The 18012-nt window shown below is 37.5% G+C and overlaps 1 protein-coding gene across 11 annotated transcripts in view; it reads left to right on the forward strand.

Moving 5' to 3' along the window:
- REV3L (REV3-like, polymerase (DNA directed), zeta, catalytic subunit) overlaps positions 1-18012 on the forward strand; it is a 166210-nt gene that overhangs the window by 34682 nt on the left and 113516 nt on the right. For 10 of the 11 annotated variants that reach the window (XM_014531311.1, XM_014531312.1, XM_014531309.1 and 7 more), the window contains one exon: positions 15234-15423. In XM_014531311.1, the coding sequence (XP_014386797.1) occupies positions 15234-15423 (190 nt within the window). Of the gene's footprint in view, positions 1-15233; positions 15424-18012 lie in introns of those variants that run through there. The other variant, XM_014531315.1, reaches the window with a different exon arrangement.

The following is an 18012-nucleotide window of genomic DNA, read 5'->3' on the forward strand; positions in this document are numbered from 1 at the left end:
GTTAAGGAGCTCGTTAACTCAAATTACTCTATCAACTCAATGCAAAAAATCGGCTGACAGCTGGTATCTCAAAAAACTCGTTAGTCGGGACACTCGTAAGTCAAGGCCCCACTGTATATTCACAGAGTTGCGCAACCATCACTACAATTGATTTTAGAACATTTTTAGCACTCTAAAAAGAAATGTCATTCAATAGCAATTACTACCCATTCCATCCAACACCATCAGCCCTTCCAACCACTAATAACCTTTCTATCCCTATAAACTTACTTATTCTGGACATTTCAGATAAACAGAATCATACAATATATAATCTTTTGTGTCTGGCTTCTTTAACTTAGCATTTTTCCATAGTTTATTCATGTTGGGGCATGTATCAGTGCTCTATTCCTTTTTATGGCTAAATAAATATTCCACATTGTATGGATATTCCACATTATAGTTACCCATTCTTCAGTTGATGGACATTTGGTTTCACACCACCTTATGTCTACCATGAATAATGCTGTTATGAACATTCACGTACAAGTTTTTGTGTGGAAGTATATTTTCATTTATCTTGGACATATATCTGGGAGTAGAATGGTTGGTCATATATAACTATGTTTAACCTTTGAGGAAGGAGCTACACCATTTAACATTGCCACCAGCAGTGTATGAAGTCTCCAATTACTCCACATTTGTTATTATCTGACTTTATTATTATAGCCAACATAGTGGGTGTGAAGTGGTATTTTGTTTTGTTTTTTCATTTGCATTTCACGGATAGCTACTGCCATTGAGCATCTTTTCACATACGTATTGGCCATTTATGTCTTCTTGGAGAAATGTCTTCCTTTTGTTTTAAAATTGAGTTTTTTAAAAGTCTTTTTATTATTGAGTTACAAGAGTTGTTTATTCTATATACAAGTATGATTTCCCAGAAGTTTCTCTTATTTGGTAGGTTGTCTTTTTTACCTCTTTGTGGATAGGTAAAATTTTAAGGTCATTTAGTGTTCGGCTATCAGAAAGTATGGTTGAACAATTTACTAGATTTGCATAATCTAATTAGCTATAACATTATGTATGTATCTTTGAAAGAAAATGCAAACATTTATATACAAATTTAACTAGACAATAAATTTATCTTGATTAGCTATTAATATTGCTTTAAATAGTCTGAGGTGAATTTTCACATTGCAATCAGGTTATTAATTTTACTTTGAAACCTTGGATTTTTTACCTTTCAATTAAAATACCACAAGGATTAGTGTCGTGACCATTCTGGATAAAATGTCTGAAACTAAAACAATATTTATTTTACAAACCAGAATTTTAGTTTTTATAGCAATAATAAACGCTGGTTACTTTTATGACATTTAGTCTGAAATGTACACATTGTTTTTTTGTGGGTTTTTTGTTGTTGTTGTTCTTGTTTTGAGATTTTGGCTTAAAACCACTGCTGACAGTTTAATTTTTTAAGGCTGGGCTTTTTAGAAAAATATGATAAACCATGGTGTGTGGGTCTTGAAGCAGTACCCAAACTGAGGTTTGCAGTCACTGTGAAAGTCAAGGTAATTACTGATTTTTTTTCTATAATAATAACTGCAAACAAGTACATATGAACTTTGTTCATGTCATTGCATCAGTTTCTTGACATACTCATCATAAAAGAGTTTGTGTGTTGTATTTTGCTGTTTATTTGACTGTTGTTTAATATGGAAAGTTGGTCCTTAATTCAGTCCAGTTAGTCCCCTTGCAAATAGGGGAAAATAAGAGGGCATTCGTTACAAATATATCATTAGCATTATAATGATATATTCATAAGAAATTATAAGGAAAAATATAATAAAAGCAGTCAAATTTTATACTAGACTTAGTTGAAAGACCTCTTAGGAGTTACTCAGTATGAAAAAGATGTTCATTTGCATCGGTTTTCCAACAATAAATTGTGAATTCTCTGAAATCAACTTATGGGTATTCTATAATTTAATTAAATTGTGACACCAACTAACCAAAGTTAGTGCAGACCCCACAGGGTAGGGCATCAAGACTACCTGTACTTCAGATGCTGCCACAAATGGGGTCTCTAAGCTACCCGCACTTCTGCCCAGCTGACTGCAAATTGGGGAATTCCCATGACCCTTCTCTCCTCTCCAGGTTTGGTAAATTGCTAGACCATCTCACAGAACTCAAGAAAATGCTATACTTATACATTTATTATAAAGGATACAAATCAAATGTCAGACGAAGAGATACATAGGGCAAGGTTCAGAAGGGTCCTGAGCTGAGATGCTTCTGTCCCTGCAGTTGGGATGCACAATCCATGTTTACTAACTAGGATGTTTCTCAACACCTCATTAGTCAAGAGTTTTTATTGACGCTTCATTACAAAGGCATCAGTGATTAAATCATTGGCTATTGATGATTGAACTAAATCTTAAAGACCCCCCTCCTTCCTGAATGTGAGGTAGGGGGGAATAGAGTTGAAAGTTTCAGCACTGATTATATGGTTGGTTCCTCTGGCAACCAGCCCCCATTGCAAAGCTATCTGAAGACCCCACCAAAAGTCATCTCAGCATAAATTCAGATATGATCAAAAGGGGTTGTTATGAAAAACAAAAAATACTCCTACCATAAAGGAAATTCCCAGCGTTTTAGGAGCTCTGTGCCAAAAACTGGGCACAAAGACCAAATTTTATCTGTATTACACGTACTTATCAGCCAGGTATTAAACACCCACTATATTCCAGGCTCTTGGCTAGGCATTGAGAATAGGAAGAATGAGAAGACATGATGCTTATGTTCAAGGAAGTCACACATGTAAGTGTGGAGACAGAGACAGTGATGTTGCATATTACATGAGGATTGGGTTCTGAAGTAAAGGTATGAGATTAAAACCTCATAGGCAGAATTAGCCTTGACAATATCTTAAATTGCATGAAATCTGCCATACTATCTTTCTACAAGTCCAGCAGCTTAGTTTACCTCAGATACAGATACTACTAGATGTATCGGTTAATAATGCGGATTTGGTAATCAAAGAAAACACGATTATTTCAAGAGAAATATCAAAAGTGCTTTATTCAAAGTAATGTCCATCGCTAGCTACATCTTCCAGGTAATTTGTGGATACCGTCCCAATAGAACTTTTCTTGTTTGGAGGCAAACCATTCAAAGCCCCAGTTTTCCACTTCTTCGTATGTTTTGAAGTGCTGCTCAGAAAGTGCGTGTGCCATTGATCGGAACAAGTGGTAATCTGAAGGAGCAAGGTCTGATGAATACAGCGGCCGGGGGCGGGGGGGGGGGGGGGACATTAATACTTCCCAGGCAAGATCTTGTATCTTTAACTGGTTTTGAAGTGTGTGATGGTGGGTCATCATGAAGCAAAATTACTTTGCCGTGTCTTCTGGCATGTTCTGGTTGTTTTACGATTATTTGTTGTCAGGAGCAATCAGTATTAACGATTACACCTGGTTTTAGAAGCGCATAATACACCACACCTTCCTGATCCCACCAAACGCAGATCATTTCTTCTTTCCGAAGCGATTTGGCCTTGCAGTCGATGTTGATGGTTGACCTGGATCAACCCATGATTTTGTGCATTTGGGATTCTCAAAATAAATCCACTTTTCATCGCCAGTCACAATTCGATGCAAAAAAGACTTTCTTTCGTGCCATTGAAGCAACATTTTACTGATGACTTTTCAGTTTTCCATTTGTCTTTCGTTCAGTTGATGTGGCACCCATTTTCCTTCCTTTAAAATATTTCCCATTGCTGGTAAACAATCGGAAATTGTTTGCTGAGCAACATTTAATCTTTCTGCAAGTTGTTTTTGAGTTTGACACGCATCTTGTAATTGTTGGTCTTCAAACTTTTTCGGTTGACCTGGACGTTCTTTGTCTTTCACATCGAAATCATCACTTTTAAAGCACTTAAACCAGCATTAGCATTCACAAGTATCTTGAAATGGAGCATGTTCACCATAAGCTTCCCGAAGTATTCAGCAGCACTTTTCTTCAAAATAAAGCAATGAATTAAAACTTCCCGCAAATGCTCTTTTTTTGGCATGAAATTCAACATTTTTAAGCGTAAAAATATCTATGATGTTAACACCTTCATAAAATTTGACATGTGAAGTTTTGAAGCTTACTGTCAATACAACAAAATAGCATACATATCAAATCGCCTATATATCAACATGTGTAACTCCATCTATTGAAAAAAATCTGCATTATTAACCGGTAAACGTAGTAATCACTGTTTCCTCAGTTGAGTCTAGTTGAAATAGTTGGCCCATAGTTAGAGCCATGTTTTATGAAAACTATGAACTGTGTCTTTTAAATAATAGAATCACACTTAGTTGCCTCTCTCAACAGGAGATGCTTCCACTGTTAGAGGCACAAAGTAACTGAGACTAACTAATGAACAATAGATTTATAAACTGTGCCTCATGTCACTAAATAAATTATTGACTGGACACACTGGCACCATTTAATTGTGTTGTCATATTTATTCATTTGGTCTCTTTCTCTGTGTCTCTTCCCATTGCTTTTAGCCAATAACATGCATAGATGATGTGATTCCACTGTGTATAAACATATATATAGCATAATGTGATAAGTGCCATAATAGATTTATATATGTGCTACAAGGACATAAATGAGGAAATACGTTTTAAACTTACTTTTGAGCGTTACAGAAGGCATGTATAGTTGAATTAGCAAGTGAGCTGTTCCTTGAATTAGCAGGTGAGCTAGTCCTTCAAGAATGAGATGAAGTTACAGTGTTTGTCCTCTAAATACTAATATATTCTTTGTTCTCTTAAAAAAATACTCTTTACATCAGTCTTTTTTCTATTTCTTCAGTGATGATTCTTCTGGTTATAGAATATATTAATTCAAGGAAATGTATTGAGCACATGTGAGACATAGCTGAGGTAAAGGATTCTAACACCCAGAGTTTCTTTGGCTTGTGATGTTTCTGTAAAATCTCATTTGGATAGTATCCCAAATTTACTGGTGAACGTAAAATTGTGAAATTGATTTTCCCCATTGAGTAGGCAAAGACATAATGTGTCCTTCAGTTCTATATAGTTTTATACCTGCCATTTTGCTATTTGTCTTCTCTATGCCTATGCTTTTTTGTTGCTCCATTCTTCTATTACAGCTTTCTTTTATGCTAAAGAAATAGTTCCTAGTATACTATTTTAATTCTGTTATTATCTTGTATAATTTTTTAAGCTATTTTCTTTGTGGTTGCTCTGTGTTATACTTAACATTTTAATTTAAAACAGTATAGTTTGGATTAATCCCAATTTAATTTTAATAGCATATAAAAACTTTGCTTCAGTATAACCCCATTTGTACAACCCCATTAACACAACTAAAATTATTTTATGTACCTGTCCTTTAAATGAGATGGAAGAAAAGAGTTAAAAATACATTTCTATTATCTTTTGTATTTACCTATGTGTTTACTTTACTGGTGCTTCCTTCTTGCTTAGTGTGGACTTGAATTACTGTCTATTGCCCTTTCATTTGAGCTTCAACTTAAATACCCTTTAATATTTCTTGTATGACAAGTCTGCTAGAAACAAATTCTCTCAATTTTTATTTATCTGGCAATGTCTTAATTTCTTCTTTTTTCCCCACCTCAGCCAGCTTTCCCTTGTTTTTTGAAGATTAGATTTGCTATATATAGAATTCTTCGTTGAATCTTTTCTACTAACTATATCAGCCCACTGTCTTCTGGCCTCCATGATTTCTAATGAGAAGTCAGCTATTTATCTTATTGTGGAAACTATGTTCATGATGAATTGCTTTTGCTGCTTTTTCTTTGTCTTTTAATAGTTCAGCAATCATATATCTAGTGTGGTTCTCTTTAAGTGTTATCTTACTTGGAGTCTGTTGAACCTCTTACAATGCAGATTAATGTTTCCCATCAAATTTGGGAAGTTTTGGGCTATTGTTTCATAAAATATTCTTTCTTTTTCTCTCCTCTCTCTCTAAGACTCACATTATGTATATGTTGGTATGCTTACTGGAGTCCCACAGATATTTGAGGCTTTGTTAGTTCTTTATTCTTATGGTTCCTCAGATTGGAGGATTTCTTCTCACCTGTCCTCGAATTTAGTTTTTTTTTTTCTTCTGCCAGTTCAAATGTGCTATCGACCCCCTCTAATAAATTTTTCATTTTAGCTACTGTGCTTTTCATTTCCCAAATTCCCAAATTATTTTTTTAAATAAAATATTATCTCTTTATTTATATTTGCTATTAGGAAAGATATGATTCTCAAACTTTCCTGAAATTCTTCAGACAGGAGTTCCTTTAGTTGTTTGAAATGTTTATAATACCTGTTTAAAGTCTTTGTCTAGTAAGATAAATGTCTGGACTTCTTCCGGGACAATTTCTGTCCACTACTTTTTTTTTTTCTATGTATGAGTCATACTTCCCTGTTTCTTTGTATGTTTTAGATTTTTCTGTTATTGAACACTAGATATTTTAAATAATGGAACAGTTATGAAAATCATATTTCTTACACCCCCAAGATTTGTTTTTGCTCTGTTGTTTGTGTTGCTGTTTCTTTAGTGATTTTTTTGGGCTGATTCTGTACAGTCTCTATTTTTTGAAGTCTGCCCAGATAGTTTAGTGGTCAGTTTATGATTGGCCAGAGATGTCTTTAAATGCCTTGAGCCAGTAGGTCTCTTTCTAGCTTTTGTTGAGGGGTCTTTCTGTGTGTTGGAGCTCAGTCTCAAGGTTAACCAGAAGTGAAAGATTAGAAGTTTCTCAGGTCTTCCTGATCATGCATACAGCTCCACACATGTGCATAGCCTTTTACATTCCCAGAACCCTGTTAGAGTTTTTCAAAGCCATTTATGGGCATTTCATTCCTCAGTTTTTCCTTTTAAGTTTTTTGTTCCGTGTCTTGTTAGCTGCAACTGGTAAAATTCCTTTAGACAGCTGTGATGTTAAACAGTTGCTTCTGATTGTTTTCAACAAAAATGTTGTGGATAGCACTCTGCACATAGAGTGAGCTCTGAGTCTGATCAAATAAAAGCAAGCCCTGAGAATGGAGCTTTTCAGCAAGCTGCCAGGCAGGTCAAATAGTGACAGTTTTTTGAGAATGGGGCTTTGGAGAACTCCGAATCTATTCTGGCCTCTCCAGTGCCTCTTTGGTTATTGGTTTGCATAGCTACTGTAGTTATAAGAGTTTGGTTTTCAAGGCTACCCAGGAGCTTGGGGAGCAGGGGGGATTGGGTTAGGGCAAGTTAGAATACCACAAAGCTTGCTATTATTGCTAAGAGGCAACTGTGTGTTTTTTGTTTGTTTGCTTGCTTGCTTTTTGTTTTAATAAACACTACTTAGCCCTGGCTGGGTGGCTTGGTTGATTGGAGCATCATCCTGATGCTCCAAGGTTGTGGGTTCAATCATCGGTTAGGGTGCATGCAAGAGTCAATCAATGAATGCACACATGGGTGGAATAGCAAGCCAATGTTTCTCTCTCCCTCCCTTCCTCTCTCTCTCTCTAAAAAAATAATAATAATTACAAAAGAAGACTAATCCTATTTTAAAAAACACTACTTAGTTTGTCACAAGCCTTTAGTTATCCTACAGAGCTGAAAAAAAACTTGATTTTGACAGTATTTACAAATGTTCTTGTTGCTTTTTGAGGAGAGGGTTACAAAGATCCTTCCTCTGCCAAACTGGAAGTGCCTCTTCCCAGTCCTGTATACTTTTATCTGCATCCTGCTTCCAGTCTTTTATTCAGCTTCTTGTTGATTGCCTTCTCTTAATGCATTTCTACTGGATCCTTGGAACTCTGGTTCCATGGCTAACATACTAAAATGCTCAATTATTCACTGACTGTCACCTGCCTGGCAACCTTCTCAGAGGCTCATTCTCTCACATCCCACATAAATCAAATTCCTCTGTTTCTCCTGTAGGTATTAGTATTTCTTAAGTTTCTGGCTTAGGGCCCTTCTCTTGTTTATTCTTCCTGATTATCCCATTGTTACTCATACTTTCCAATCTTTCTTTTCTAGCCTAGATCTCTCTCATAAGCTCTACATCTGTGTATCTAATTGTGCTTAATGTAAATCTTTATCTGTAGACATAAGATTCCATAAATTCAAAACTAAATCAACCTATCTTCTTTCTCGGTTTTCTTTAAATGATGTTTCCAGTCATCCAGTTGCCTAAACCAAAAATTTGGGTCATCTTTGATTCTTTCTCCTTTACCCTACCCCTAATATCCAGTCAGTTACCTCTTGATTCTATGCCCCAATCCTTCTTGATAGTTTCTCAATCTCTACTGACATCTCCCACCTGAATTACTCTAGCAGCCTCCTGTTACTAGTATATTCTCTTCCCAGCTTCTCCACAATGTGTCCACAAGGGAACTTTATAAAATGCAAATTAATACAGATCACAGTCTGTGCACACACACTTTGCCTTTCTCTTCATTGCACACCTTGCTCCATTTTAACTACATTTTTTCTGTTGCTAGACCATGCCATGTTCTCTCTAGTATATACTGTAACATTCTTTCTTACTTTGCTTTTTTTGTTGCTACTTCTCAGAAGCCTTCCTGTAGTCTCACAATCTTAGTTAGATACTTCTGGATATAGAATTACCATACTGTAATTGCCTAGTTGCACAATTTTATTATATGCAAAAAGGAAAAAATTCACCCATTGTATGGTTTAATGTTTATATGTAGTTTTATAATTGAAATAAACCTGAATGTCACCTGGAATAAATATAGCATAAACATTGCTTCATGCTAGAAAATATACTTCCACACCAACTGTTGCTGAGGTTGGCAAACTTTTTCTGTAAAGGGCTACATAGTATATATTTTAGGTCAACTCTGAGTAGAGCAAATGTGTATGATGTATGCCAATAAAATTTTATTTACAAAAACAGGCAGCAAGCAGAATTTGGTATGAATCTATTTCATGATACCAATATACCATAATTACTTAATCTATTTTTGGAAATTTATATTGTCTTTATTATTTTTTCACTGTTGTTAGTAATACTGTCTTAGCATCATAATATCTAAATCTTCAGGTATATTTTTAATTTTTTGCTTAGGATAAATTCTGAAAATGTAATTTCTAAGGCTAACTTAGTATATTCTTAAGACTTTTAAAAATGAGAATAGGTGCTATAATACTTGCCTTCTAATTGTGAGTATGAGGAGTTTTGTTTGGTTCATTTTGTAGTTTTATGGGGTGGGGAAAGAAAGATGGGGTGAAAATTTAGAAAGAAGCAAAGGAAGACCAGAAGGAAGCAGATTGAGTTAGTGATTGTGATATAAAACTTTTAGAAAAGGTATTCTAGGAAGGAAATCTGAAAAATTCTATACACATAAGTTTTCCTGTTCACATACCAAGATTTTTTGTGTGATAGCTCTGTAGAGTTTTATTGAAAATTTTGTGTCGATTGAGTTTGAGATTTGGGAAATAGGGTTTGCAAATTATAAAATAAGCATTTCTTATTAAATCTTTTAAGATACTCTTAGGCCAACATGATTTTGATTGTAGTTACTAAAAAAGAAGACAGTAAACTTTTCCATTCTGGATGATGAAGTCTAGTCAGTCAGAATAGGGATTGGGAAACTACTATCCATGGACCAAATCCCTCTCATTGTTTTTGTAAATGAAATTTTATTGGAACACAGCCATGCCCATTCACTTAAGTACTGCCTACGGCAGCTTTCAGGCTACTACAGCAGAATTAAGTAGTTGTATCAGAGATAGTATGGCCCATAAAGCCTAAAATATTTGCTATCTGCCACTTTACACAAGAAATTTGCAGACCCTAGAATTAGAGTAATGGTATGTGTTAGTCTTTCTGTTTATGGAACATGGATCTACAAAAATAAAGGTAATTTTGCTAGGAATAAACTAATAAGATTTTTAGATGCACAATTTTATTAAGAGACCAAATCCAGGCACTTAAGATATAGAAGAAGATGCCCAGCCAGCATGGCTCAGTGGTTGAGTGTCGACCTAGGAACCTGGAGGTCACAGTTCAATTCCCGGTCACAGCCTGGGTTATGGGCTCCATCCCCATGTGGAGCATGCAGGAAGCAGCTGATCAATGATTCTTTCTCATTGATGTTTCTATCTCTCTCTCCCTCTGTCTTCCTTTCTGAAATCAATAAAAATATTTTTTTAAAAGAAATTTCAAACTCTTAACAATTTTTTGAAACCTATATACAGCCCCGCTGGTGTGGCTCAGTGGTTGAGCATCGACCTATGAACTAGGCGGCCATGGTTCGATTCCTGGTCAGGGCACATGCCCGGGTTGCGGGTTTGATCCCCAGTGGGGGGTATGCAGGAGGCAGCAGATCAATGATTCTCTCCTATCATTGATATATATATAACAAAAACAAACAAACAAAAAAGAAACCTATGTATATAGACTTATTCTCCCAGAAATCATCCAGATCCCTACTGGACTTGTTGCCTTAATTCAGTTTGGCACGACCATAAGGGGGGCATTCAGAAAGTAGCCATATTTTCTTTCTTTGCATCCATATGTTACCTAGAAATAGCTAATATCCTAAATCATTTAAGAATCTCAAATGAACCCTGGGTAGTGTGGCTCAGTTGGTTGGGGATTGTCTGAGTACACTGGTCAATCCCCAGTTGGGGGAGTGCAGGAGGCAGCCAGTCAATGTTCTGCTCTCACATCATTGTTTCTCTCTCTCCCTCTCCCTTTCTCTCTCTAAATATCAATTTTTAAAAATCTTATAAGAAAAAGAACCTCAAATCATCTAGTAATGTTTCAAAATGGCACAGCTTTCACTAGTTTTATAAAAATATTCTTTTAAAACTGTGTGGAACTCCTTGGAGTATAGGAAAAGCCTCAGGCCTGAAGCCAAAGGTTCCTCTTAATTAGGTCACTAAACCTGAGTCCTTATTCCCAACTACTTACCTCTGGATGTCTTTTATGCTAGAGAAGCCTAATTTAATACCTAAGCCACTGATTTTAGGGCATTTTCTCACAACTGAACATAATCCTAACTTATGGTAGACTAGTTTATCTCTAAGGGACTTAACAGCATGTGGCTCCACACATTTTTGAGGGGTAAAGCTGATGGAGGGAAGTATATCTTTATCAAGATAAAGCAGTGCTATTATAGAACTACAAGTTTTACAATAATCAAAGACATAATACTGCTAAAAAGAAATTGACTCTTACATTTGTTTTTACACATTTTTCTTTCCTTATATATCTTTTTGAAAGTTTCTTAATTTATCTCGTTTCTCATTATATTCTATGATACTCTTCTGTATTAGAGTCATTAGTGCTAGGCCAGGAGTTTTTTACTATGCTGTAGTTGTTCTTCAGGGGGTTGTCATTGAGAGAGGGTGGTGAGTAAGACACTGAACCAGGGGTCCTCAAACTTTTTAAATAAGGGACCAGTTCACTGTCCCTCAGACCGTTGGAGGGCCAGACTATAGTTTAAAAAAAACTATGAACAAATTCCTATGCACACAGTGGCAAAAACCCCTGCGGGCCGGATAAATGTTTTCGGCGGGCCGCATGTTGGCCCGCGGGCCGTAGTTTGAGGACCCCTGCACTGAACTATCACCAGCTGCTGGAGAATCAGAGGAAGGTACACTTGTTTGGATGCAGTGACTACAGCTTTGCATGGGACTTCAGGTCATTCATGGTAGGAAAATGCAATAAGCTGGGGATGCTTTACAATACCTATACTTTTTATAGTAACCCTGATGGTAATTCCATTAGTTGTATCAGAGTCGCTCTGTTTTTATAGATTTTTTTTTCAGATATTCACAGTCTTTCTCCTTAAGCAGTTATTCTGTTTTGCTGAGGGTTTATTCATTTATTTAATACTAGGGGTCCGGTGCACGAATCTGTGCATGGGTGGGGTCCCTCTGGGTGGCCTGCAGGGATTGGGCTGAAACCCGCAGTTCAACCCTGCGTGCAGCTCCTACCTGCCACTCCTGCTCATCCCAGCCCCACTGTGCCTGCTGCGGGCTCGCGCCCAATCAGTCCCGATCGGGAAAGGTTCGCGCTGCTGCTGCAGCACTCACCAGCCATGAGCCCTGCGTCTGGTGCCCTCCCAAGGGGTGTGGCCTGCAGGATCGGGCTGAAACCGGCTCTCGGACATCCCCTGAGGGGTCCTGGGTTGCGAGAGGGTGCAGGCCAGGCTGAGGGACCCCACTGGTGCACAATCGGGCCGGGGAGGGACCGCGGGAAGGCTCCAGGGTGTGTCTGGTCCATCTCGCTCAGTCCTGATCGGCCGGACCCCAGCAGCAAGCTAACCTCCCGGTCAGAGCATCTGCCCCCTGGTGGTCAGTGCAAGCCCCCTGACGGTCAGTGCATGTCGCGACTGGTCGACCAGTTGACTGTCTGCCCCCTGGTAGTCAGTGCACATATAGCAAGCAGTTGAGCAGCCTCATCATATCATTAGCATATTACACTTTGATTGGTTGTTCGGTTGTTCTGCCATTCAGTCTATTTGCATATTGCCCGTTTATTATATAGGATATGTTTATTTAGCACTTACTATGTGTTTGTGCTGGGTCCTGGGGATATTACGATCATTCAAACACAGCACCAGCTCCCAAAGAATTTGGGAGAGAGTCAGATAAGGAAACAGGTATTTTCAGGACAAAATAAGAACTGGGAAATTAAGGATTAAGGAACCCAACATTAACTTGAACCAACATAGTGAAATGGAAAAAGCATTGATTTTAGATTTTTATTAATCTGTTTTCAAATCCTGATTCAATTACTTAATATCTTGTGACTTTAGGAAAGTTAAAGTTTATGATACTATTCTAAGTTTTAGAAATATATTTAAAGCACTTAGTCCAGTGCCTGCTGAATAAATCATTTCTGCTTCTCCCTCCTAAGTCATATACCACAAATTATTGTAGTTCCAAAGTCTATAAATAGAAAGGTAATTCCTCTGGTGCCTACTTCACAGGAGATGTGAAAATAAATATTTTTTTAAAAATATGTGAAAGAAGAAGAAAAGAATAGCAAGAATGAAAAAAAAGAAACAAAAAGAAAAAAATATGTGAACTTCGTGAACACCCTTCCTATAAATAAATCATTAATAAAAATCATATTGTATGATTGGGTCTCTTAAATTTACCCAGATTTCTATTAAAATATATGGACTATAAAATTAATATTTTAGGAACTTACAATAGTTCTTATAAATATACTGTTATACTAGTAATTCAGTAATCACTGATCTTAGATTTGTCAACTTAAAAGGGAATACTTCTCTGTCTCTCCATCTTTCTTATCCCATGCTTTACCATGCCAGTTTCTTTTAACCAAATTGTGGTTTATATCCAGCAGGGTAATGGTTATAATGTTTTTTTCATGAGATGTTTAAAAGGTATTCAAGTAGATCATCAGTAAACCAATTAATTATATTTTTTTAAGACTCACTATAACTGAATTTTTTTTTTTTCTATTCGAAGTATTAAAAGCTTGGCCAGAATGGCTCAGTGGTTGAGCGTCGACCTATGAACCAGGAGGTCACAGTTTGATTCCCAGTCAGGGGCATATGCCCAGGTTGCTAGCTTGATCCCCAGTGTGGGCCATGCAAGAGGCAGCCTATCAATTCTCTCATTATTGATGTTTCTATCTCTCTCTCCCTCTCCCTTCCTCTTTGAAATCAATAAAAACATGTTTTTTAAAAGAATTTAAAAACTGCAATAGTTAGGAAATAGTACCATGTCATATTTAGAAATAAAACTAGCTGAAGAATTTGCTTTTAATTGAAAATATTTTTTATTACCTTGATACTAAGTAGCATAACTGCTGCTAAAAATAGAAACTGAAATTGGTCTAACAGCTTGTAATTCTTTCAAAAGTGTGGAAAGTTGATAGTTCAAATCAGAGTACTGCACTCAGAAGGATATTGATCTTATTCCATTATGTTACTTATCTTTCCAGTTTTGCTCTACTTTATGTAATAATTTCCAGATTTATTAATTCTCTTATAATGTACCTTCAGAATAAGACAAGCTGGTGTTACTCATTATGAAAAGTATAAATACAGTTAACAACAGAACATAGAACAATTTTCTATATATTTTATATAAATCATTCTAAATTATATTTAGGAACTAGTAATCAAACAAATAGTTCCTTTCCTACCAAAAGAAAAAGCCCAGTGAAACAGAGTAGTATAGCGGTTGGGCAAGAAGCATGAGATTGTGTTGGCAGGAACGTCAGGAATAGTGAGTGACAGCATGAGAAAAATGGATGTGTTCTTCCATCACTGCTGCTCTCCTCTCTATGTGAAATTAGATAAATAGCATGGATGTAAAGGGAACTAGGGACAATTCTCAGGGGACAGGAACCACTTCCAGACAGCTCTGCCAGATCATGAGAGTAGTGGTGCCTCTGCTTTTTGTTGTTGCTGTTGTTACTTAACCTTGTCACTGATACATTACTGTTTCTGTGGCACTTCTTTTGTGAGTTCTTACTCATATTACTTTCTTTATCATGACTGTGCCGGATTGTCTGTTGGCAAATCACCATTTACCCCTTCTTCACCTTGCCTGATATAATGGCTCTCTGGGAAGTGTGCGTGCTTATTTCTTTCTCCTCTCGTTGTGTCTCCTGTGTCCCACTCCATCAAATATGCAATTTAGATATCCAGAAGTCCATTACAGACCACTGATCAGTAGAGATTTTCTTTTGATTTGTTTTTGTCTGTTTTTTTTTTCCCATTCCCTTCTCACGCTTCTCCCCCGCCGCCCCGTAGCAAAATTCCACACACTGAAACTATTTTTACCTTCTCCTTTCACCTAGAGCTGTCTCTATCTTAGAGAAGTCTCTTGTTTGAAAACATTATGCCAAGGTAGACATTCACTGATCTATTTAGTTGACTTTCAGTGAATTTTTATAAGCTTTATAACCCTGTGCCAAGTCGTATTATAGGGTGATTCAGCAAAGTATATAAAACTAGTTAGATTGTGAGGGTGAAATATTCAAACATACTTCCACCAAAACTACTGCTTAAATCATACTATACTACTTATGTTTATAAAATGCTCCTAAATGTTCTGTTGTAAAATATAGTTAATACAGGTGGCTTTAATTATGGGTTAGTTTTCTTCAACCCTTACCTTAGATAATCTGTTGTCATAGAACATTTAAATGACATGATTTTGAGCTTTGTACTGTTGAACTTTTTAAATGTATCTAAGACTAAACTTTATAATGTGTTACATTTTAGGTCAGAAGACATGTCTTCATCTACATGGCATCTTTCCTTACCTCTATGTGCCATACGATGGTTATGGACAGCAGCCAGAAAGCTATCTTTCTCAGATGGCATTCAGTATCGACAGAGCACTTAATGTGGCTTTAGGCACTCCATCTTCCACTACTCAACACGTGTTCAAAGTGTCATTAGTATCAGGAATGTAAGTATATGATATCATCTTGTAATTTTTTATTTATCTGTATTTCTATTGCCATTCTAGTTAAAAGAAAACATCCAATTAAAATATACTCTTCATTTTTCTTTTACTTCTAATCTGATGCACTGAAGCAATAAAATATAGATGGTTAACAGTGATTTTTGTTTTAACCTTTTCTATTTCTCTGCTTTCTAAAACTGTAGAAATTCATGTCATTCATGCTATAGATATTAATTAAGCACCTCTGTGTACCAGGAGCTGCTCTAGGCATTTGGGATATATTGGTGAATAAAACCATGATTTCTGTCCCATGTAGGTTATATTCTAGTAATGGGAAACAGAAAATAACCAATAGATCAGACATTAAATTTATTTATTTATTTATTTATTACATGATAATTAGTACTCTAGAACAAAAGATGTACAACAGGATAAGAAGGATCAGTATAGGGTGGGGAAGTGCACTGGTGGCAGTTTTATATAGGGTAATAAAGGGAAGATCTGAGTACAAACAGCTTGGAGGCAGGTGTCTGGAATGGAGGATGGAAAGTAGAGTAGGATAAAATGAGGTTAGAGAGATATGAGAGGATGGAGATCATGTTGACCAGTGGTTCTCAAAGCATGGTTTTGTACTTTGCTTTCCAGGATCACCAACATCAGCTTTATCTAAGTCTGGAGGCTGTCCCAGCCTCTCCTGGGTTCCTCTTCATTATCTCTCACAGGTGTTTCCCCTAATAAATTTCTTGTACATTTTGGCATCTACTTCTCAAAAGACTTGGACTAACACATCTGATAACTTTGTCCAAATACATTCTTGGGTTCCACTCCAGACCTAATGAATCAGAAATTTTGATGGTAGGGCCCAGCAATTTGTGTTTTAACAAGCCTTTCAGATGGTTCTGTTGCATGAGAAATACTGCCATAGGCTGTTCCAAGGACTTTGGCTTTTACTCTGAGCTATTGCATGACTTTGAGCAACCATGATTTAGCTTAAGCTTAAAAGGATTACTTTAGCAACTATGTTAAGAATAGATCGTAGAGTAATAGGAATAGAAGCAGGGAGAGCATTAGGACTCTGTTTCATTAGTCTGGGTGAGAAAATACAGTAGCTGGCACTAGGGTGATAGCAGGGGAGTAGTGAGAAGTGGTCAGCTTCTGGATCTATTCTGAGGGTTGATTCAACAAGATTGGCTCTCTAAATGGATGAGGGTTTTGAGGGGAACCAAGGATGGCTACAAAAGTTTGAGTCTGTCTTAAAGGAAAAAAAAGGAAGGTACAGGTAGAGCAGACTGGTAGGAAAGATTTGGAGCTTATACTGGAACATGAGTTTGTTATGTCTATATGAAATCCAAGTAGAGATCATAAATTTGTATACTTCTACCTTAATCTAGGCTTTCCTCTGGACCACCGCAGTATCCTTTTAATTGAATTCCCTTCTTCTGTTCTTGTTCAGAACCACAAAATGCATTATCCTGAGCTGGGTTAAGATGACAAGACCTTGGGCTTATTTCTGAGATTCCTGGCCACTTGTGTGTTAGGAGCCATTGAGTTAGTTGGACTCCTGGTGACTGTACAAATATTGATGTCTACAGTGTCCTATCCTCAGTAACCCTGCCCAGCGCCTGTGGACCCTGCCTGTGGCTTCTTTTAGGGAGTCAGTCCATCTCATGTTTGGTCTCCTCTTTATGCTGTCTTCTGTCTTTTCCAAAGAACCCTGCCTTCCCATGATGTACCTAAAGTAGGATAGTTTCAGTTTTGATACTTAGCTACCATGATTCTAGAAAGTAACCCATAAAGAGATTTTAAGTTGCCGAAACCAGTTTGGCTCAGTGGATAGAGCGTCAGCCTGCGGACTGAAAGGTCCCGGGTTCGATTCCGGTCAGGGGCGTGTGCCTTGGTTGCGGGCATATCCCCAGTGGGAGATGTGCAGGAGGCAGCTGATCGATGTTTCTCTCTCATCGATGTTTCTAACTCTCTATCTCTCTCCCTTCCTCTCTGTAAAAAATCAATAAAATATATTTAAAACAAAATAAAAAGAGATTTTAAGTTGATCTAAGTTAATTAACTGAGATTTGTCCCTATCTGTGCTCATTTTCCTTCTCATCCTATATAATAAAAGGCTAATATGCAAATTATCCCCTCAATCAGGAGTTCGGCCAGGGGCGGGGCTGGCCAGCCAACTGCCCGAGGCCCCTCCCCCTGGCTGGCCCTGCCCCAGATCAGTCCCCCACCCCAATCGGGGGCAGGGCCAGCCAACCACCCGCAGCCCCTCCCCCTGGCTGGCCCAGCCTGATCGGCCCGATCAGGGCAAGCTGGCCGGACCCCACTCGAACACGAATTTGTGCACCGGGCCTCTTGTTATATTAAAGAACTAACTCTAATTATTGGATATCTATATATATAAAAGCCTCTGCGACCATCGCAACTGAAACAATCAAATGGACGAACGAACAGGCTGCGTGGGGCGACCAGGCCAGCAGGGGGGTTGGTGAGGGACGACCAACTGAGCAGCAGGCTATGTGGGGCGACCAGGCTGGCAGGGGGATTAGTGAGGGACAACTAAATGACTGAGCAGCAGGCTGCGTGGGGCAA

This window comes from Myotis brandtii, unplaced genomic scaffold (genome assembly GCF_000412655.1).
Source record: "Myotis brandtii unplaced genomic scaffold, ASM41265v1 scaffold8, whole genome shotgun sequence".
NCBI lineage: Eukaryota > Metazoa > Chordata > Mammalia > Chiroptera > Vespertilionidae > Myotis > Myotis brandtii.